We start from the raw sequence: 22,758 nt of genomic DNA, 5'->3' as shown, positions 1-22,758 counted from the left end.
CTTAATGGTAGGTCCTTGACATATCTTTAACTCTTTTGCATTTTCATCCTTTGCATTGAGTTCAAGGACAGTTTCCAGATTGCAGAGATTAAACACAAATACACTGTAGTAACAGGGATGGTTTTAAGATTCGCTGTCCATGTCTGTGAGGGAGTTCTGTTATCTATCACGTTTGCATACGTTTTACTGCTCCTTGCTTGCAAGTCTGTCTTTCCTCCATCTCTATGCAGATGACTTTTTCTCTGAAAAAGTAATCTAACAACGGCTCATTTATTTGGGTGTTTTAAAGTTCAGTCTCCTTTGGGCAAATGTCTTTGCTGAGACCACAGTAACAAATAGCACTGAGTGTTAAATCTGTCTGAGAATCCAGGTAGACATCCTCTATCAAAAGGGGAAGAATGTCAGCAGGTACTAGAAAAAACAGGAAGAACAAATGCAAATCACGTCGACACAACTGAGGTGGAGCTCATTTGACAAAATCGAAAGCAGAAAAATGAACATTTGACCTTTTGAATAGTGATCTGTGAACAAAGTTTAATTTTATGTACTGACAATGCAAACCCTTAAAATAGAGCCTACCTGCAGCAGACACTCATTCACACCTATAATGTAGGCAAAAATTACAATTTTTCAGACTATACGTCGCTTCAGAATAGAAGTCACAGCAGCAAAAAAAAAAGGCTCACCTGCCTTGACTCACAAATGAACTAAAGTGGCATCTCATTCCTGACCCATGGAGTTCAATGTGATGTCAGTCCACCTTTTGCAACTATTACAGCTTCAGCTCTTCTAGGAAGGCTGTCCACAAGGTTGAGGAGTGTGTTTATGGGAATTTTTGACCATTCTCCCAAAAGTGCATTGGTCAGGTCACACACTGATGTTGGTGGAGAAGACCTGGCTCTAATTCAAGAAGAACAAGCCCACACCACCATTCCTCCTCCACCAAATATTACACTAACTGTTCTCCTAGCAGACTTGTCAATCAGATGTGTGATTCATCACTCCAGAGAAGACATCTCCACTGCTGTAGAGTACAGTGGCGATGTGCTTTACACTACAGCATCTGACGCTTTGCATTGTACTTTACTCTGCGGTGGAAACCCATTCCATGACGCTCTCTGCGTACTGTACTCGGGATAATCTGAGGGTCACATGCTGTTGATTCCAAACTCTTCCATTTTATTATAATAAAGCTGACAGTTGACTGGAATATTTAGGAGCAAGGAAATGTCACAACTGGATTTGTTCCATGCTGGAATCCACTGAGCTCCTGAGAGCGGAACATTCTCTCACAAATGTTTGTAAAAACAGTCTGCATGCCTGATTGTTGATTTTATACACCTGTGGCCAGGACGCATGATCAAGACTCCTGATTCTGATCATTTGGATGGGTGAGCCAATAATCTTGGTAATATGAACAATTGGGTAACCAAAGCACAATACGCATGCTAAGAAGGCAACTCAACTCTTTATATGACTTCACTAAATCCATTGAATTCTCATCTTCTGTGTTGATTCTGAACGACTCTACCAAGCCCAACATAAGACTTCTTTAGTAGCAAATACTGTTACACACACTCACAGTGCCCTCTAGCAGTTGCTGCTATTTATTTATTTTTAAATCCCACATAATTTGCACCCGAGTATAAGTTGCACCCCCGGGCCAAGCTATGCTAACTTCAAATATACTGCATTTTCATGGAGCTGTAAAAATAAAGACACAAAATATTTTTCTATCTGCATTTTTACCATTTATTGGTGTAACATAGAAAAAATAAAAATAACATCCACGTGCAGGGAGTGAGTCTGGTCGTCTGCTTGTTTTAACCAATAATATTATAAGTATTTCATCACAGTTCTAGAGTTTAGGCATCAATGAAGAACCAGAACCAACAGTTCTGACCACAGTCTGTTGCACCTCAGTACTGCAGCACCCTGAGACAGCCTCATCTGCTTTCAGGCTTCTTTCTGTTCCATCCAGGGAACAATCCTGAGTAAAGCACGAAGCCACATGTCACTGTAGTCATTCCCTCCTGTCCCTGGATCCCATCTGGTCAGAAAATTAGCTTCTTCTTCATCACAGCTGAAAATACAAAACAACATAATACAATCAGTTATAGTAAAGCATTTATAGAAACAATGAATTGACTGACAAGTCTTTTCAATGTGAAATGAGACAATGCTCTAATGTCCAAAGTTTCCATTTACGGAGCATAGAGCAGAGAGTATAGTTATTATCCAAACCACAGGAGGAGCTCATAACAAGCTTTGAACCTCCCAGTTTCACGGAGACTCAACCCTTCCCCACGACTCGCTGAACTGCAGTGTTTGCTTTACCATATTCTGTACTTCTAACTTTAACTCCAAGTGCGGCCAACACCCACTAAATGGCTGGGTTTGGTTTAGAGGTACACTGCGTTTTAAAAGGTTAGCACATAAACTGTGAGAAGCCAAGCAGTTTACTATCAATGTTCACAGACTTTGTGAAGTTTGGGCTTTCATTGGATATTTATGAACCCTTTAGAGCCAAAAGGGTTGCAGACACCAACCACTGCTTTGCTGCTCACACCAAAAGAATAAACAAATATGAAAGGAAATGCAGGAATTTTTGTTTGTCAGTAAATCAGACTCAGAGTGCTCTTTAGAGGATCGAGGATACACAACGAACATAAATGCAAAAATAAGCCATAAATGGTTCTTTACTTGTTTCAAGGCCTTCGATTTTCCTTTTGAGTCCCACAGTTTCCTTTTCCCTCAAAGCCTCAGCTGAGCAGTTTGGTCTGGGGAGCTGTGGACCCGGTGTGGGTCCTGGCCGATTACTGAAGTACTTCATCTTTAGAGCCTGAGCAAAAGGAAACAAACAATAAACATAATCGGAAGGTTCTGTCATGCTTAATTCTATACATACTAAAGGAAAAAATGTTTTTCTTTTCTCTTAAAACAAATCTTAGAGTGAAACTTTTGTCGACAAATACAGAATACTTTTTAAAGTGACGCCACATTAATTAGCATGAAATTAACTCATGTTCTAAAGATTTTTTGTGTGGTTTTCAGATTCAAACAAACTCTTCCAAACACAAGTATCTTCATAAAACTAGTATGATTGTCATCTTTAGAAAACCTAAAAAAAGCAGCTGTTATTTACCTGTGTGGCTGTGGTCCTGGTTGAGGGGTTAAAGGTAAAGAGGCCCTGTAGCAGCTCAAGTAAATCGTCCCCAGCTGCACTAAATATATGTTCCAGCGGTGTGCCAGGAAATATCTTGAAGGACACAAAGTCTGGCAGACTGCTCATTCCCTGCAGAGACAGTTGACAAACAGATGTTTGCAAGGAGTTTTACGTCTCACAGGACAGGATAGATGGAGAGGAAAAACTGAAACCGACCGGCCACGTCTCATCTGTTGGTGTTCCGAGAGCCTCAAAGATTTTTGTTAACTGATCGAGATCAGAATCTCCAGCAAGAAATGGTATCTGCAGAGGAGGAGACGATCATTGAAATAGCAGTGAAATGGATAGATAGGTATTTATTTGAGGTTGGGTTCATGTACCCGAAGAAGTAACTCTGCCAAGATGCATCCCACTGCCCACATGTCAACGCCAACCCCATACATCCTGGCACCAAACAGGAGCTCAGGGGAGCGGTACCACCTAAAAAAACAGTAAATGAAAACAGAGCAAAGGGGAGGAACAAACTTTCAGATAAGCTGTTTCCTCGCATTGGATTCAAGCCTAAAAGACCAATACTCCTTAATGGCTTCTTTCCAGTAGTTCTCAGCTCATGAACAGCTCCCTGTTACACCGCCTTGACATCTTACATAACAGTTTGTGAAATAAATGCTGAATCATCTCAAAATAGTTTTCAACTTAGAGCAAAAATGTACAGCTGCAGCGCCATCTACGTTTAAACACACAGAAGCAATACGCTCACTTGACTTTGGGAAATTGATTAAAGGAGACAAACATTTTGACTTTTTAAGTAGTAATTTGGTATTTCAAACTTTTCATTTGCACATATCCTTACTGAGAATTATCTGCAGTTTCTTTTTTTAGGTATCCCAGCAAAATTAAAAACAAAAACGGCGCCGTCTATGCTGAACTTCTACGGTGTAGAAAGTAAATTTAAATGTAGAACATTAAACTTACAACAAATTAGCATAACATTAGTCTACTTCTCAAATTTAATTTATTTCTAAGTGGAAAAAATCTTGAGAGTCGCAAGTTTTGGAGGGTTGTAGCTTCATGTGGTGGAACTTCAGCTTTAAGTCATAGTGGATGGGTTTTCTTTAGGTCATGTATAAAACTATTTGATCTTATATTTGTTAACAACTCTGTAGTAGTGACTATAAACTTAACATAATTAAGATTCCAACTATTTTCAAAGTTAAAATAAAGATTATTCTTGTTTCTTAAATATTCATTTTTTTCATTTCTTAAATAATGATCAGAGGAAATCATCTTGCAATGACAAACATGTCAGAATAAAGCCATGAGGAACATTTAATAAAGTTGACTAATGTGTAAATAACATAATGACAGGTGAGATCATTCTCACATATATAAAGCGTCAAACAATATATCTGTGACATAGGAAGTTTCTCAGCAGTTTTGAAGTCTAAGGCAGGCTTAATTTGGAGCCCTCCACACTTGTAGCCTCTATATCTTTTTTTACTTTCTTTTTTGAAAGTAAAGCTTTTGAACACATCATTCAGTATAAAAACACATTTAAACATACTCATATTTTGTTATTTTTATGAATGAAAGCAAATTCTTATCAATATTTTTTTTGTGTAAACATTAACATGTGAACGCAATCCAAGCAGCTTTGGTTTTGCTTTTCTAACTATATATCAAAAGAGCAAAAAAAATAAATCTAGAAAGACAATTTTGGTATGAAAGTCCTTGTCACCTATTTTCTTCACCTATCTTTATACAGACTTCCTGTGTGTCTGATGGCAGAAACTCTCTCGACTCATAAGGTAAAATTAAAACAAAAGCTAAAACCTGTTAACTTAGTATTAAACTTTACAACAATACAGACCTGGTTACCACTTGATGTGTGTAGACTCTGTTAGGGCTGCCAAAAGCTTTGGCCAAACCAAAATCCGCCAACTTCAACACTCCACTACCGTCTAACAGCAAATTATTGGGTTTCAGATCCTGCAAACATAATTAATGAATTACTTACAATTAATAGAAAAAACAAACATTACAAAGTAAGCATGCGTACCTTGTACAGTATGGATAGTAACCGTATAGAATACAAGTACACTGACCCTATGTAGAATCCAGTGGTGGTGCATGTATTCCAACCCCTGTAGAGTCATGAGGATGTAGGCTTTGATGTTAGCTGGAGTCAGCACTAGGCTGGTGTCTTTGATGATAACCTGTTATTAAAATAAAAAGGCAGAGTTAGATAGAACCAACCTTCCTATTTAAGTAATCATCATCCATGAACTATTTTAATAGCTGTAAGTTACACTGAAAATGTGTTTAGATTTCTCAAAAAGTATAAGAAATAAAATGACAAAAGAGTCGACACATGCAGAAGCATCTGAGATTTGCTTTCAAGATCTAACTTGGCAGAGCCTGTTCTGAAAAGACTTTCCTCAATAAAATGTTGAGGAGCAAAGGCTAAGTAACGTCTCTTTCTAAATCAAATCATATTACCTAAGGAAGGAGTGTCAAACTCAATCGCACAAGTGGCCAAAATCCAAAATGCCAAATTAGCCTACAAAACTTTAAAAAAAAGTAGGTTAGCCAAAACAGCTAGAATGTGGCTAAAATATTAGCAAAACTCCAAAACACCCTAAAAAATTAAAAAAAGAAAAGTTTAAATTTGTCAAACCAGCTAGCACGTAGCTGATAAATTAGCTAAACTCCAAAATAGCCTAAAAATCTTAGTAAGTGCCAAAATGGCAGAATTTTTAGAACTTTAAAACTGTAACTTTTTAAACATAATTATAAATAATAAAAATGCAATAATATTATTCCAGAATAAATCAACTTAAACCTTAAATAACTAAATACCCGGAGGGCCAGATCTGGCCCCCGGCCTTGACTTTGACACGTGTGACCTAAGGTAATCATATTAAATATGACACACCAAATTTCAAACTTTTCCTACGTTGAAATAAGATAGGCCTACAGTCTCCACTATTACTGGTTCACTAATAGAAGTCGTTAATAGGAAAAGGGTCAATGTGAGAGTGAAAAGCAGAGTGATATTGATTCCCCCCATCTTAGAACCTAACATTATCAGGAATGTTTAAAAAAGAAGAAAAGGAAGTCAAATGAATGAATAAATATACACTTCTCACCTCCAGATCTGTTTCCATAAAATCAAACACCAGACTTATGTTTGATTTATGCCCAAATGCATCCAGCAGCTACAAAACAGGCAATAAAAAAGGACAATTAACATTGGAAAAACTATTTATTCACAACTAAGCAAAAACATACACTGCACCTCACACTTATAACAAAATGTACCTTGACTAATAGACAGACCATTGCTTCGAAATGGATATGTGCCTGTATGTTAATAAGAATATATACATAAGTTCAATACCCCAATGATGTTTGGATGATGCAGCTCTTGCAACAATTTAATTTCTCGGAGAGCGGTTCGATTTATACCTATAGGTAAGAAGAAGTATAAACAGTTAAAATAACATCACCAACTTTGTAATGATAAGATGTGCAGAACAAAAGCTGCAATTACCATCTTTAGCCTCAGTTCTGTGGCCTACTTTAATCTGAGAAAAAAATAATAATAAATAAACAAACAAACAAACAAACAGAAAAAAACACGTTTGATGATGAACAACAAACCAATAACAGAATATTTAGAAACTACAAAAATAAGGAACATCTCGTACCTTTTTAATTGCAACTATTGTGTCAGTCAATTTATCTCTGGCTTTGTAAACAGTGGCAAACTGGAGAGGAAAAAAAGAACAATATTTTCGAAGGCAAACAGTTTTTTAGTTCTGTCTTTGATGCTCTTAAAGTGAAAGCAGTAGTTTTTAAATAGCCTAATTGTGTTTAAATGGCAGCATGGCCAAGTTGCTTTGTTGACATTAGCTACCGGCTAATGCTAGTTAGCTTCAGAGTTTGATCTCGGCAAAAAAATACAATAAATTTACAGATTGAAATACAAAAATTTGGTTCTAAATTGACATAAAAGTTTTCCTCCTACCTGACCCTCTCCGAGAAAGTCCAGTTTCTCATATCGTTTAGCTCTAGTTTTCACATCCACAGACATGTTGGCTAACTGTCAGGTTCGACAAACGAGACTTCCGGTCACGATGAGGATCCTCCAAACTGTTTCCGGGTGAAAAGGAGCTTTAAATTGGACAAAAGCGCCACCTGTCGATTAAATTTGTGCAACACAAATTCATCCTTTTTTTTCTTTTTGCAGAGTTGTTTCTTATTTTGTTAAAAAATAAATATATTTCATGACTTGTGTACTGCAAACATGTCATAATAAATAATTGAAGTGTCAAATAAGAGTCTCCCTTTTTGAGAAACATTAAACTCCCATAACTTGATAATTGTAAATGTACCTCCACTGCAATAAACAATTAAACAAATAAAATAAACAATCAACATATTTTTTAAATTCATTTCTAAAAAATAATAAGAAGTTACTAAAGCCAAAAGTTTGATTTCTGACTGAATATTTGCATTTTTTAGAAAAAAAATGTTTAATTTGAATGTACAATAAGTAAACAATCACTTCCCTTAGCAAAAAGCAGTCCATGTAAGTGTGCAACAAGAATGCTTCATCTTAACCACAAGTGAGGCAATATACTTGAATTTTACTTTTTATATACTACCTATATATTATAAACTCAAAATGTTCCAATTTAGTATAAAGAAGAATTCTGCTAGTAAACTTCCAACACTACACAATCATACTTATACTTAAGTATGCTCAAAGAAATAAAATGAAAGTGTACTACTTTTTACTAAAGGTTTAGAAAATTAACTTGAATGGATGGAGTGACATTGTAACAATTCAAATCCATTTTTATATTGTAATGTAAAGATTAATTTCAACAGATTTCAAAAGATGCAAAAAGATATTTGCTCATTTGTAGGCAATCGGATCATGATGTCCTTTGTAGTTCAAGTGTCCAATGACAGCTTCCACAAAGTTTCATGACCAAATTTCAACATCCTGATGCAGTATGCACTATGGTTATATTTCTCAGCTTTTCTTTTAGCCCTGCAGTTTTCTTTAAAAAATATATATATTATATATTTTACCAGTTTTAACATTGGTCCCTTGAGTGCCTATTCTGTCAGTTAGGAAGATTTTGTGATCCATGCTCCGCTGAGCACATCTCTACATCCCATCTCCATTCACAGTGAGATACCCTCACATCCCAGAGGATTAGGCACGGCTTCCCTCCTTTGACCCTCCTTGTCTCTGAGCCCGCACACAGCTGCACACACAATACACACTCACAACTGATTTTCATTTTAATGTGAAGTTGACAAGAGAAGTGTGAAGGATCAGCAGGCCTGATACACCCCTCATATGCACATTCACAGTCTGACAGCACACAGATGTGGCTGACAGTATGTGTCTATGCAACCAAGCAGAGAGAAGTAGTGAGAAGAGAAGCTTTGCAGCTGTGTTGGTCGTCAATATTTAGGGACTAGAGACAGGTAAGTGCCTGGAAACTCACTGACCAGACTTAGATCCCCAGCACTAAAGATAAAACTGATCGTGATGGGCTTTAAGGTCCTTTTTGGAGTCATTAACTTATGGGAATTGTAGTTTGTCCCAGGAAATCAGCTCACAAATACCCACTTTGGCTGTGTGTCACCCAAGCAGATGGAAAGGCTGCTGAACTAATGTGTGTGTACGCCCCTGTTTGCAGGCAGGAGGAGAGTGAAACCACAGAGCTGTTTATCAAGCTCATAGGAAGTGGGTGTTGTTGAGCGAGGACGTGTCGCACCACCACATCCTGCTGCTGGGAAGCAGCTTCAGATGGGACAGTGTTCACACAATGTACAGTAAACAACTAATGCAGGCCAGGTGTCTTTTTTGTTGTGTGCACGTAAGCGTATTTGTGGTGTGCAGCTGCTCCATGCTGTGATTGCAGGGTTGTGATCATTTGTGGGTGAGGCTGTTTGGGTGGCCATTTTTTTTAAAGTCACTATGAACTGTCCTCTTGGTCGCCTCCACACATGTTCAGATAAGTCACCACAAACCATGAATGTCACGTCAAGATGCAAAATCAGCAAAAAACGATTCTTTTCAAGTGAAATGCATCTGCACATTTTTACGGACAATTAGAAACCTAAACAAGAAATTTGATGCTATTTCAGAATGCGTAAAGCTATGAATGATTCAGCGCTACCTCTGTTTCATTTCATACACCTGCAGAGTCTTTGTTGTACTCCGAGAGTCTCAGGGGGAAGTGGCAACTTTGTGTCATCAGGGGAGTTTTCCCCTTTTGTTTCTCACTGACTTTTTCACACCAACACACGCAAAAACACATTTGACCTGCATGCACTGTTGTAATAACACAACAGGATGTTGTGGGGTGTATGTTTGAGGTGTGAAGGTTCACGCAAAGCTGATTATCACTAAATCTTTAACATACTTTTCAAGTGTTAGCATGATCAACGTAATTCCAGTAGATTCTGAGTGGAAAAGCGGACGCTTTTCCACTCAGAATCTACTGGAATTACGTTGATCGTGCTAGCAATTAAAAAAAATACAGTAAATTAAAGAACAAAGGGGGATTGGAACCCTCATTCAACTTCAAGTTTACTTAGACAGGGAAAGCATTATCTTCCTCATCAAATTGATGCATCTCAGTCTGAATAAAAAACGAGGGCAGAATTGTTTCTTTCTCTTGAAGTAACACACCGGGGCTTGTGGGCTACATCAAGATAAGTCCGCTTGATAGTTGAGCTCATAGACATTATGAAAATGTCCTTATAAGCAGCGGGGGGATGGGTGCAATGTCATCTCCTCACGCAGGCAGAGCCAGCAGGGAATCCACAAACAAAAGCATTTGGGGCAGCTTCGTTTCTTTGCATCTCCTCTTAGACATCATTATCTCTCTCATTAGAACGGTTCCTATTCATATTTTTTTTTTGTGCCTCAAAACTTGCAACACAGAGTGCCAGAAAATGGCTGGAACTGCACTGAAAAAAGGAGAAGCCAAAGGGATATGCAGAAAGTGCACAGATTGAAAACCTTGTTGCCATGAGAACAAAAAAAATGTCTTGAGCAACTAAGGGCAGCAGGGAGTTCAAGACAGTCATCTCTGGAAGGTAAATGAAGGAGAGTCCGTTCTGATTTGTCTGCTCGTATCAGGAGCGGGAGCTCTCTCCAGCGGTGGGTTATCCACAAAGACATTGACTTCATTAACCCCGCTAGGTTGCCAAAGCCCCAGTAATCAACCTCTTCACACGTCCCATTAACTTCTTATTGTATCTGAATGGCCTTTACTTTCTGCACCCATGCACACTCGCACGTGCCATTTCGCAGTTTGTATCCAAGACACAGAGGTCTGGGTATCCTGGCGTCCCCCCAACTCATCTCCATCAGTCCCCCAGCTGCGATGACCCCACAGCCGCCCTGTGACATTAGTGGACTCTCCGAGAAAAAGCCCTCATTGATTGAACATGAGCATCTCTCTCTTACAATGTCAACTCAAGGTTGGCACATTGACTCTCCTCCCTCAGTGCAGTCAAGTGCTGCAGCTTTGTTAATAATATCAGTGAGGACTCTTTTTTTTTTTTTTATCTCTGCTGACTGCAATGCTCAGATTATTCATAGAGCCAGCAAGGCAATTATTGACACTCACCTTCAGAGTCATATATGGCTACTTTCTCCCTTTTAAATCTTCCCTCCCATAACTATTTCCACATGAATCTTCAGGTAAGTCACTCTTCTAAAATGAAGCATTTATTTTGCATAAGGAATTAAAGAAGTGAATGAACTGGGCCAGATCTCAATCTGTCAAAGAGACTGGGTTAAAAGGCTGGATCAATCAGAGGGATAAGTGTTTCTGCGCAGAACTTGACGAACGACAAACGGTGCACAAGATTTCCTGTGATGGTGAATGGAGGCTGAAAGGATTATTCAGATATTTGGAGCACGCAGGCAGGAACATTGCCCTGCACTGCCGTCTCTTTCTTTCCAGTCATAATTCAATATTTACAGTTTAAGCTAGGAAACTGCTCCCTTTTGGCCTCCTCTATCTAGTAACCATGGCAACAGATTTGAAAAGAGAGTGTTGTCTTTATGTGTCGGCGAGCATGTGTGCGGCTGAGTGTAATCTCTAATGATACTCTGCAGTTGATGGGTTGTTAGGGAGCAGCTGTTGACCCCTTCGATCTCAGGGGTCTTTTTGTGCACTTACCCATATCTGAAATCAATGAATGTGGACACACTGAAACACACACTAGTTACAATTCTGGACTTTTTTTTTTCTTGCTCAGTTTAGTCATAATCTACTTGTGATTTACTAATTTATTAAAACATACTTTTAAGTTTGAACCCCTGAGCTTAATTTTGATGAGCTTCCGACTCCTTGAAATGATGCAGTAGTGTGGACCAAAGGTTAGATCCCTTATTTAAAAAAAATCTGAAAAACTCCACAATTATGATTTATTATAATATCTATTTTGGTGAAGACCAGGTTAAGGGTGCATTTATGCAATTTTTCTGCAGCAAAAAAAATAATTAAAACTCTAAATGTTTTCGAGTTTGAAAAATAAAAGCTAAAAAACATGCTAAACATGTGGGGAAAGTATTTGGCTGTCACTGATTCTGCAATTTATAATTACTAAAAAGATGAATCTGCAATGTTCACGATATGTATATTTAAACCATGACTGACAAAACAAGAATAAAAAGAGAGAGAGGTTTCCTGTAAGTCTTCACCAGCTTTGCTCTATATCTGCTGTTTTGGTCCATTTATCCTTGCAGATCTTCTCATGAGCAGTGATATTTTGAAGCTGTTGCTGGGAATCCAGACTTTAACTTAATTCACTTATTCTGTATTAGATTGGGGTCTAAAGACAAACTTAGACCGTGCCAAAACCTTGAAGGGAAACTTTGGCGTAATCTCGATTGTTGCATTGTTTAAATGAGTAACTTATTTTCTGCACCGGGTATTACAACTAGGGAAGCAGGTGAGAACCCAGATACAGGGAAGAACCACAAGCAATGATGCAACAGAGTTTCAAGAATGTATCAACAAAAAAACCCGCCAACCACACATGGTTGGGAAAAGGTGTGAAGCAAAAAATGCTAACCTTCAGGTAGATATGAGAATTAAAGCATTGATCAAGTTAACACTGAAGGCGAGAGCGCCATAAGACAGTCCAGGAGACAACAGGATCCATAGATGAGTGGGCGGAGTCACAGCCACCCAGCAAAAACACACACAAAAAAAGACACAAATGAGAAAAGAAAATAATTAACCAAATCATGACACTGTTACACAAAAAATAATAAAAAAAAAATACTATGTAATTTCCAAAAATCTTTTTTTTTCTGTCTCTCGTAGTTGAACACTATCTGTGGTGAACATCAAGGACCTCTGTCATCTTCATTAGTAGGACAACTTGCAGAATCTGTGACTGAAGAATCCCTTTTCCACCACTGAATCTTCACATTTGCATCTTCAAACAACACGGTTCACTGAAAGAGGAAGTGGGTACAAAGTCCTCCCCAAAGCCCTTTATTGCTTTCTTAGAAATGAACAATTCTGCCATTCTGAGGAGTTGGAAATAACATGCAGCCAATGAAGGTTTTTATGAGTAGTTTCGCTGATTCTTTGTGCAAACACAAGTCCAGGTGTGTAACAGTCTAGAGTCTCTGCTGCTGTTGAAATGCCTTCATGTGATTTCTAAAGGCTCAGAGCAGCAGGCAGTCTTACAAGTCCAGTAACTGTGCCTGCTAACTCGGAAGTGTTGAGATTTCCCAAAAGAACATGTTGTTTAAAATTCCAGCAGTTGGAGACATCCCTGACTCTCTTTTCTGTCATGGCTCCACGGGACATTTTATTTATTTTTCATATAAGATCAAAAATATCATAATTAGCATACAAATAATGTGATGTTGGCATCTCTGAGATAAAAAAAAAACTATCTTTGTAGAGTGAAGTAAAACATTTTAGGAACATTTAGGAACTTAATGTTGGAGCACAGCTCTGCAATGGACTGGTAACCCGGCCAGAGTGTACTCCACCTTTGCCCAACAGTTGATGGGATAGGCTCCAGCAACCGTGTGACCCACAGAGAGATACAGAGGGTTTGGGAAACAGATAGATGGATGAATTTAGAGCATATAATTTTTTTTGAAGAGTTCTTGAATATACATCACATAGTGTTTTTTTATTTGACCAAGTATTTTTTTGTTTAATTAATCGTGTGGAGTTGACTGTTAGCAGTTGTTTAGATTCTGGACTTGCAAATATAGAAGCATAATGCCCATGTAATGCATTTGCAAATAGGCAGGAATGGCCTATAAATAGGCACCAATAGATCCCTCACCAAAGTGACTCTGATGTGGAACGCTCATATTTATCTACACTCCTATTACCACATGTGTGCACACACCGAGTCTTTGACTTGATACATTTCTGCGGGGGAAGTGACTTGTGACAACTTGCACAATGCAGATGACACGGAAGATATTGGACTGCATGGTTAGAACTGAATGTTTACACACTGTCGAGCGCACACATTTACCACCTTGGCAAATGAAATGTCACTTTATGAGGCTCTCCGTACATGATCATGCAGATACCTACGGCAGCGCTGAGCAACTGTGAGATGAGAGGAAGGGAGGTCCTCTGACATCAACTGCAAACAGGTTGCTATTAATAAATATTGGTTTTCTTTCACAATATGTCAGAAATTGCAAAATTAGAAAGACGTCATTTCTGACATCTTTGAACTGATGGAACAAATGTGCCTTCTTGGTGCTTTGTAGATGTGGGTTTTCCATCTTCCAGTTATTTGATAGATCACAGGGAAAGCACCAGAACACACACACATTCACACTTCCCCCCACACACAAAGCCACGAGCTGGTTTTACTTTGAATAAATATTGACAATGTGTAGTTTGAAAGTCTGTGTCTTAACTGGGCATACAGGTTAAATTCAAGTATGTGACTGTAGTAAGATAATCTTTTAGATAGTGGCATATATGCAGATGATTTCCTTTTAAGATAAAGCTAATACATCTTAATAATAGAAGATGGTTTGCAAAATGCCTACCGTCCAAAAACTCTTGAAAGTACAAACTGTTGCAGCAGATAAGAACCCTGACCATGTAGTCCTTTCTTGTTTGGGTTTTATTTACTGATTCAGTTTTAAAATGCTAAATTTGTTTTCTCCACCTAGAAGCATCTCGATCCTTTAGATCAGGTAGAATTTATGTTCAAATGTGTTTATCAGGATGGTGGTTTTGTTGTTTTGATCCTTTTGTGATCTCCAATGATGTTGGATTTGGTTTGTATTGCAGGCCAGAACACAGATGGGGTTCATGATATATATATATATATATATATATATAGAAAAATCCCAATAAATTAAAATTCCTTTTTTGATGTTAGAATAAAATAAAAAAAAGTGCTAAGCATTTTACTCACCTATTGTCTCCACATTCACTTCCATTCAATTTATATGTTGGTTAAAATAGAATGTTTTTGTTGTTGTCTTTTTAGAAAAATGCATTATATTGCAGTGTATAATAAAGAATTAGATTTTGTTTTTACATTTTGCAGTTTTTCTCGACTTAAATAAAAACAAAAATAGATGCATATGTACATTATGATTACTTAAAGGATATTTTTTTTATATCTGACCTGAGCATTGGTTATAAAGCTAACTCCACCCACAGTTTCCACACATTAAACTGTAATGGTGGCTTGATTATTTTTGCTGCCATCACATATGTGTTGTCTTCTGTGATTGCACTTGGTTGTTTTAATGTTACAGTAAAATAAACCTTCCATTATGAAAGGTATTTTCCAATATCGATTATCTATTTTTCTAATTTCGAAATCATCTTACATTGTATTGGTTGATTAGATCAACAACTTGCCTCAGAAAGATTGATTTGGTTGATTAGTAGGAATAGAAATTGCTTCATCAATTAATCGTTACACCTCTACAAAATAAGCAGCTCTCTTAAATATTGTTCAAAAATCTGTCTAAAGAGAAGAAGAAGCACTTCTCCTTCTGCTGAGATAATCCGTCCCATCTCACATGTGTGTCACATCAAGACTCTGATTGGACAGCATGATAACTGCACAGGTGTGCCTTAGGCTGGCTGAAATAGAAGGCAACTCTGATAGGTGCTGTTTGTTTTTTATGGGTGGGGGATGTTTGGAGACAGAAACCTAGATATTTTCTGGTGTGACCACCAATCTCTTTTGCATATTGATCAGGCTGTTAAGTGGGCTATAGTGGCAGTGGGGTTGTGATATGGGTAAGCTTATGTTAAAACAAGAACACAGATGCACACTATTACTGGCATTTTGAACTCACGGTAATACAGTGTTGAGCTCTTTTGGCGCTCCGCAACCTGATCAACTCTGTGTAAAGGAGATGGGATGCAATGCATGAGCCAACAGGTGATCTAACACATAGTTGTGTTGACAGCTTTTTAGAGTTCACATGTCTGATCAGCATATTGATAAGGTACACCTGTGTAATAATCATATCTGATCAGCGTGTTGATAAGGAACACCTGTGCAATGATCATATCTGTTCAACATCTTAATATGCAATAATCACATCTGATCTGCATCCTGTTATGGCACACCCGTGCAATAATCATGTCTGATCAACATCTTGATCAGGCACACATGTGCAATAACTATATCTGCTCGGCATCTTAATAAGGCACACCTGTGCGATACTCATTTCTGATCAGCGTGTTGATAAGGAACACCTGTGCAACAATCATGTCTGCTCGACATTTTGATGAGGCACACCTGTGCAATAACCATATCTGCCCAGCATTTTGATGAGGCACACTGGTACAATAATCGTGTATGATCAAAATCTTGATCAGACACACCTGTGCAATAATCATATCTGCTCAGGATCTTGATAAGGCACATGCACTAACCACATCTGATCTGCATCTTGATCAGGCACACCTGTGAGGTGAGAGGGAGTATCTCAGCAAAAAGAAAGAAGTGCCCACAGATTTAAACAATTTTTGAGAGAAATTTGTGTTCGTCAAAATTTGTATTTGTTGAAAATGTTTCAGATGTTTGAGTTCATCTTGTGACAAATGGGAGCAAAACAAAAGTGTTGTTTATATTTTTGTTCAGTTTAGAGCAGGGGTCCCCCAAACTTTTTCTTGTGAGGGCCACATAGCGGTTTTCTTCTTTGATGTGGGGTCGAGTCAGTTTGTTGGGTAAGAAAATAAGTGTAAAAAATGCAGGATGTATGTAAACTCAAACATTTAAAGTTTTCCAGAAAGCCACACATAACCAGATAGGGGCACAGACTGCAGAAGAAGAAGTCACATTCTATGCGGGTCTCAATCTCATGGCCTGACTTAAATTTTTTTTTTTTTAAAAGCACATCTCTGATAGTGTTCAGGGGGCTGGAGTAAATGTGGCCGGATCTGGCCTGTGGGCTATAGTCTGGGGACCCCTGGTCTAGATAAATGTTGAGCACAGGGCTTGGAAACAAGACTGATCAAAGTCATCTTATTTCAAAATGTTATTCTAAAAGTGACCTGAGATCTCAGTGTGGAGTTTGCATGTTTTTCGGGCACTCTGGTTTCCTCCCACAGTCCAAACCTCACAGGTTAATTGGTCATTTGAAGTGTCCCGATGTGTGTGTGGGGGTGACTGTGTACTCTGCAACAGACTGGTAACCTGACCAGGCCACCTTCATCGATGAGTAGGGACAGACTCAGTAGGGACAGACTCAGTAGGGACAGACTCAGGCAACCCTGTGACCACGAATGGGACATACAGTAGAGGGTTAAGAAAATGGATGGAAATTCCACTTTACTTGATTTTGAACAACTTTTGCGAAAACTATTAATGTTATCTAATACATTTGGGGAATTAAGTGATTTTAATTGAGCTGAACTGTAAACTCATTAGTCCAAATTAAACTATTTTTTCAGTGACAAATCCCAAAATAACATTGTTTAATTTTTGTTTGCGTTTGTCCACAGGTTTTGCATCCATGCAAACATGAATTCAAATAAAATTGTTTTTTAATTAGCTTAGTCAACACTTCAGGTATTTTTCCAGGTGTTTCTGTGCACAGGTGAACACTCAAAGGCCGTCCATCCCTCGGGAGAACTCTCTGGAGAAAACAAGAGGAGAAAAAAAATGCTGAGCTACTTTTCTACCAGCAGGGGGCGTTGTCGCCCCTCCTCATGCCTGTGGTCCGCTCCGCTTCGACGGAGCCCCCAGTCTGCTGGGTGAGATCATTACCAGACTCCAGTTCCGAGACCTGACATTCACCGATCGGAAAAGCGAGGAAACGGAGAGAGACAGAAAAAAGAGGAAGGTTCGATTCTGCGCGGCAGAAAAGCGAACCTGTCGCGTCCTCTGCTCTCCTGTTCGCTGCAAGCAAGCGCGGTCTTGTCGCTGAAAAGAAAAAAATTCTTCTGGATTCGGGCTTGTAGTCGGATGCGGGCTGCTTGTTTTGACTGCAGTAACAGTCCTCCTCCTCCTCCTCCTCTTCCTCCTCCTCCTCCTCCCTCACTAGCGGATTTGCGAGGGATCTCAGCTTCCCGAGTAAGCAGCGATCCCGCATCGGACACGCACCCAGCTCGTCCTCTGGAGCTTCAAAACATCCCGTTTCTGTGAGCATCTGGACTCAAGTTTCCGATCGGACCTTTTCGCCCTTCTACGTGGCTACCTTGATTCTGTCACCGGATCGGCTGCATTGAAAAAAACCCACATTTTTTTCCCTCTGTGTCCAGAGCGCCGTTGACGCCATTTTCCCCGGGGTTTTCTGTCAGAAAGACGCACATATTCCGGCTGCGTTTGACAGCTCCCCGGGAGGCTGTCATCCCATCCGCCGCTTGTGTGAAAATGTGCCTCGGATAAATGGATTGTAAATGATCTTGATAAAATATTCACACGTTCGAGCCGGCTGCGCTTAGACATGGGTAAGTATCTGACCGCCTTTTGGCGCACCTGAACGCACCTCTGCTGTAAACGTGTTCCTTTTTTTTACTCTCCAGAAATTGTGCATTTGCCCACCCCCACATGACATGCACCTTTTTAATATTTCAGTGAAGGTAAAGCAATTTTCACAAGATCCACGGAGCGCACGCATGCACGCACGCACGCACGCACGGGTGGTTGAGGTTAACGCACCGATTCACGCACGTACACAGCTCAAACGAGGCTGTCACGCAGTGACAGCGTGCATACGTGTTCATTTTTGTGATACATTTTCTTTATAATGAGGCATGTGAGGATGAGGACCCCCGCCCCCATCCCCATCACCCCCCTATCCTCAGTGATTTGGATGTCCCCCCTCCACATGGTACCACAGTTTGTGGCACGAGCCAGCATATGGTTCCATGCTGCATGCTGGGGTAAAAGGCCATGAAAAGTCCAAAATAAAAAGCCTATTTTAAAATGTTAAATGTTTTGCGTGTTTGGATCCTGGTTTCAATACAGGTGCTGCTTCATGTGGTTTTTGTTGTCAGTTTGAAGACTTCTCTGATGTTTGGAAGTCAAGAAGCACCAGAGGATCAATTGACAAAGTGTGTAAATATGGTCAGATCAATCACTGGTGGTGCTGTGGAAACAGGTGATGAAAGGGCAGAAGAAGAGAGGCAGGTGGAAAGAGATGAAGCAGCCATGGATGGAGGTGATCCTCTCCTGTGGGCAGTATCTTTGTGGTGGTGCACACATGGGGAGCAAACAGGTTTATTGTGGTCCGTTAGGTAATGAGATGCTCATGCCACCTTTTAAATGAAAGCATGAGAAATCGATTAGGTGCGTCCCAAGCCTTAGCTGGATAACTTGGGTCGAAGCAGGATCAGAGGGGGGAAAGAAAGTGTGTGTGAGTGTCGAGGGGTGGTGGTGGTGGTGGGGATGTGAACAGGATCCAAGGACAAATCAAACTGTTGGCAGCCGCTCTTAACGGAATATCAGCACTGGAGCACCTTTTTGGCAGAGCACACAGAACGAGAGCGGGAGGGAGGGTAAAGGAAAGCGGTAGCACAGAGAAGAGGGGAGAGAACAGAGGCTGGGGAGGGTGGGGGGTGGTGGTGGAGGTGGTGGGGAAGGAGGAAGACAGTTGGGGAGTAGGGGAGGTGTTTTTGCTGACAGCCATTTTGTGGCTTCTGCTGCAGTTAAAATGGTTTAACATTCATCTGCTTGTGCGAGGTAGTTAGGTGAGGATGGTTTTAGTGCTACCTGGCATATGGCTTCTCCAGATGATGTGTGTGTGCGTGCACGCTCCTGCATGAGGCCGCTCTGAGGCCATCCTTTTCAATGATGGCTCTGTGTTTTTATGGTAGTCCTTCCAGCTGTAGTGAAAGACAACACAGGGAAAAAAAGCAAAATCCACGGTTTGTCCTTTTGGTAACTTGCTATGAGACAAATTAAAGTGGAAAAAACATCACCTTCTGCACAGAGTTGTGTGTATGCATGAGCTATTTGTGAGTCCACCTCAGGCACTGGGGCTGCTGGGTATGCAGCCTTAAATGGATGTGTTTCTGCTGCCATCCCTTGCTCTCTCCCCCTTGTGTGCATTTCTCAGTTGTCTGTCTGCATCATCTCCCAGGATCCACGCTCTCATAATTGTGGGTTGGCAAAAATGTTGCAGGGAACGTCCTCACGTGCAGCGCAGGGAATGACCTTATGCTGTTTGAGAGCAGTTTGGAGAGCATAATAAAGGTATTTATGCTGTGCGTCTGGCCTCTCACAGTCGGCCTGCTGTCTGAGGCCGGTCAAGGTGTGTGTGTTTGTGTGGAAACGCAGGAGAGGAGGTGAAGGAGGCCCGAGGAAGGGTCAGCCTTACATAAACTCCCAGCCTGCCAGCGGCGGTATTAACACCGCTTAAGGGCACTGTGCAGGCAGGACGGACAGTTGTGACCCACTTTAGCAGTTGATGCAGTAGAACGAGGAGTTTCTATCGCCATCACAGAGAGTGATGGTAAGGAAGAGGAGCTGAGTCAAAACGGGTTTTCTTCAAGAAGTTGTTTTCGATTGGTGCGTCACGATGTGGTTGGCAGCTGTCTCTTTTTCCTGTCTGCCATCACATGACAGCTACGGCGGCTTTCACACATACCAACAGGACGAGTCACCACGCTGGCATTAGACACTGGGAGGCCTCTGAAGCACCCAGCGGGGTCATGTGGGCACAGCATGGGATCAGGAGGAGCCAACGCCTCAACTCAAAAAAACCCTTTATTATTTCTTTGAATTCCTACAAGCTATCCAATGATCCCTGCTGTGGCTTCCTTTTTTATTTATTCCCTGACTTCTTTACAGTTAGTGGTTTCTCTTCTTTTTTGTGGTGCATGAACTCACCACTGAGATTGGTAATCCATCAGACTGAGCATTTCACTTCTTTTTATCTATGTTTCCATTCCATTGATGAATGTGACTCCTGACATTTTGAGTTTTTTATTGTTAATATTTAGCGATGTTCATTATTAGTTTCAAAAATCCAACAAAACACGATCAGAGTGGATACAAATAAAATGGAAAAATAAAAAGGTGGAAACTATTTTGGCCCTAAAAGTGAAGTAATGGTATAGCAGAGGTGTTTATTTGTAATTGACAGGTTTCTTTTTACCGATTGTCATGCTTTTTTGTTTTTCATGGTCCAAAATGAGCAGATAATATCAAACATTTTTAATCTCCGTTATATTAAAAAAACAAAGCGAATAAAAATGTGAGTATTGTAAGTATTTTTCCAACAGTCATCAGAAGATAAAAATGCAAAGGTATAACTTTGGTTTTGTCCAAATTAGATTGAAGCTCTTCATCAAAAATATTAAAAGTTTTGAGACGCTATTTCCTAGTTTCCACTGAGCGGTCCAGACCGGATCGGATTGGAACAGTACGGTATATTGAGCGTTTCCATAATAAAATGGACCCATGAAGCTTGATTGGTTCGTACCATTTTTGGTCCCCCAATTTGTTGTAGATCCATAGAAAAATTGAACGAACCAGTTAGGGCGGAGCTACTGTCATCAAATGAATAAATCCATTGATTGGCGGAAAGTAATTTTGACAACAGCAAACATCCGTTCTCAAGATTCAAGCCTACAATTTTGTCATCTTTTCGGCTGTATTCTTCCCTGCCTCCCACAATCTCCTTGTAAAGAATAATACCTTCTTTACATCCATTGCATGCATTTTTCGCTGGGGTTTGGGACTGGAGACTCCTGGAATCTGCAGAGAACCGCTGTAGTTGCACCGTTATGATGCACATCTATGTCATCGGTCTACACCCCTGGATGGTCCAACACTCAATGGAAACGCTTACTTGAATTGTCCGGACCATTCTAAGCTGGCCAAGAGTGGACCAGTCCGGTCTGGTCCGGACCACTCAGTGGAAACGAGGCATAATAATCAGCTGAAGCTGATTTAGAGTTCATTGGTTTTAGTCTTGGGAGGTATCCTGAAGATTATCAGCCAAAAACACTTATTGTCACCACTTTAATAGAGCATCTGAAAACCACACACTCCTTTTTAATATTTAGTAAAACTGTTTTATGGATGTTGTGTATAAGAAAAACAACAATATAGGGTCCTTAAACTGCACGGGATTGAAGTCATTTAAACTTAATGGAGCTGAGCTGTAATAAATACCCAAGAAAACTCAATTTCACATTGAATAATATTTTCAAAGATAATCATTTGCATTCACGAGCAAAAATGATTGACGTTCGGAAAATGTTTTGAAGATTTACAAGGATAATAAAGTTAAGTCTGTATGTTGTAATGGTAAACCTTTTATTTGCCTGTTACTTTTCCTTCACTTATAGCTATAGCACTAGAATCAACATGGGCAAGCTTTAGACGTGCTTGTAAAGTGTAAGAAAAGCAGAATCAGAAAGCTGTTCATGTTCGCCTAACCAGGACTTGGAGTAAAATGACCAGCCCTGGACACCGTGTGCAGCTTAAACGCACCAGTTTGTGGAAATACCGCGGCAGATTATGGTTATTCAATCACACTGCAAGCATGCGTTGAGAGGCCTTTGGGGTATTAGGATGGAGATCAGCTGTTTGTACAGTAGCTTTGACTGGTACAGGAGTAGGAATGGAAAAATCACATAAAGCAAAGTGTGAATAGTAGCCATGTCTAACTTTTTTTGTGTGTCCTGCTAACAAAGAGGTCTTTATACGCCTGCAGTATGCTTTTACTTGTCTGTGGACGGTTGTCCGGTCTGGGTTCACGTCAGTGTAAATGGTGCCAGGTGAAGCTCAGCGTGTGAGATAGCATTCCACACTTCCAGCTCAGTCATGCCTCATGTCATATTGACTGATGGGATTCCCTGAAACTCCAGTGAGAAGTGTGGTCCAGTGTGTGTTTTGGTTGCTTTCTGCTCGTGGCCCATGTGTAAGTTGGCCTTTGGAAGAGCTCAATGTGGATGTTGATGTTGTGCGACAGACATCTCATTGGAAATCTTTGGAGAAATGGCAACGCAGTCTATCCTGTAGTTTCAGCGGGGACGCAAAGCTTTGGCTCAGTCTGTGACGGCAACCTTGCAATTTGGATTGGTATTTATGTGCCCTGGAATGTACTTATGCAT

The 22,758-nt window shown here is 40.0% G+C and overlaps 2 protein-coding genes across 3 annotated transcripts in view; one reads left to right on the top strand and one right to left on the bottom strand.

The window, feature by feature from the left end:
* Nucleotides 1–1,726: 1,726 nt before the first annotated feature.
* On the bottom strand, nucleotides 1,727–7,365 carry cdk7 (cyclin-dependent kinase 7). Its single transcript, XM_024276334.2, has 12 exons — nucleotides 7,197–7,365; nucleotides 6,877–6,936; nucleotides 6,720–6,753; nucleotides 6,567–6,634; nucleotides 6,316–6,384; nucleotides 5,272–5,382; nucleotides 5,037–5,155; nucleotides 3,547–3,646; nucleotides 3,383–3,469; nucleotides 3,146–3,295; nucleotides 2,704–2,842; nucleotides 1,727–2,083 (listed from the first exon to the last, which is right to left on the bottom strand). The coding sequence occupies exons 1-12, from the start codon at nucleotides 7,260–7,262 to the stop codon at nucleotides 2,055–2,057; spliced, it is 1,032 nt and encodes a 343-aa protein (XP_024132102.1). The 5' UTR covers nucleotides 7,263–7,365; the 3' UTR covers nucleotides 1,727–2,054.
* A 10,046-nt stretch (nucleotides 7,366–17,411) lies between these two features.
* The window catches only part of setbp1 (SET binding protein 1), a 35,429-nt gene continuing 30,082 nt past the window's right edge, over nucleotides 17,412–22,758 (top strand). Inside the window, exons 1-2 of one of the 2 annotated variants that reach the window (XM_024275006.2) lie at nucleotides 17,412–17,832; nucleotides 17,953–18,141. The gene's annotated coding sequence lies outside the window, so the exon portion shown is untranslated. Of the gene's footprint in view, nucleotides 18,142–22,758 lie in introns of both variants that reach the window. The other variant, XM_024275005.2, reaches the window with a different exon arrangement.

This window comes from Oryzias melastigma, linkage group LG9 (genome assembly GCF_002922805.2).
Source record: "Oryzias melastigma strain HK-1 linkage group LG9, ASM292280v2, whole genome shotgun sequence".
Classification (NCBI taxonomy): domain Eukaryota; kingdom Metazoa; phylum Chordata; class Actinopteri; order Beloniformes; family Adrianichthyidae; genus Oryzias; species Oryzias melastigma.
Note: the sequence above shows the minus strand (reverse complement) of the source record. Positions and strands in the feature narration are given on the sequence as shown.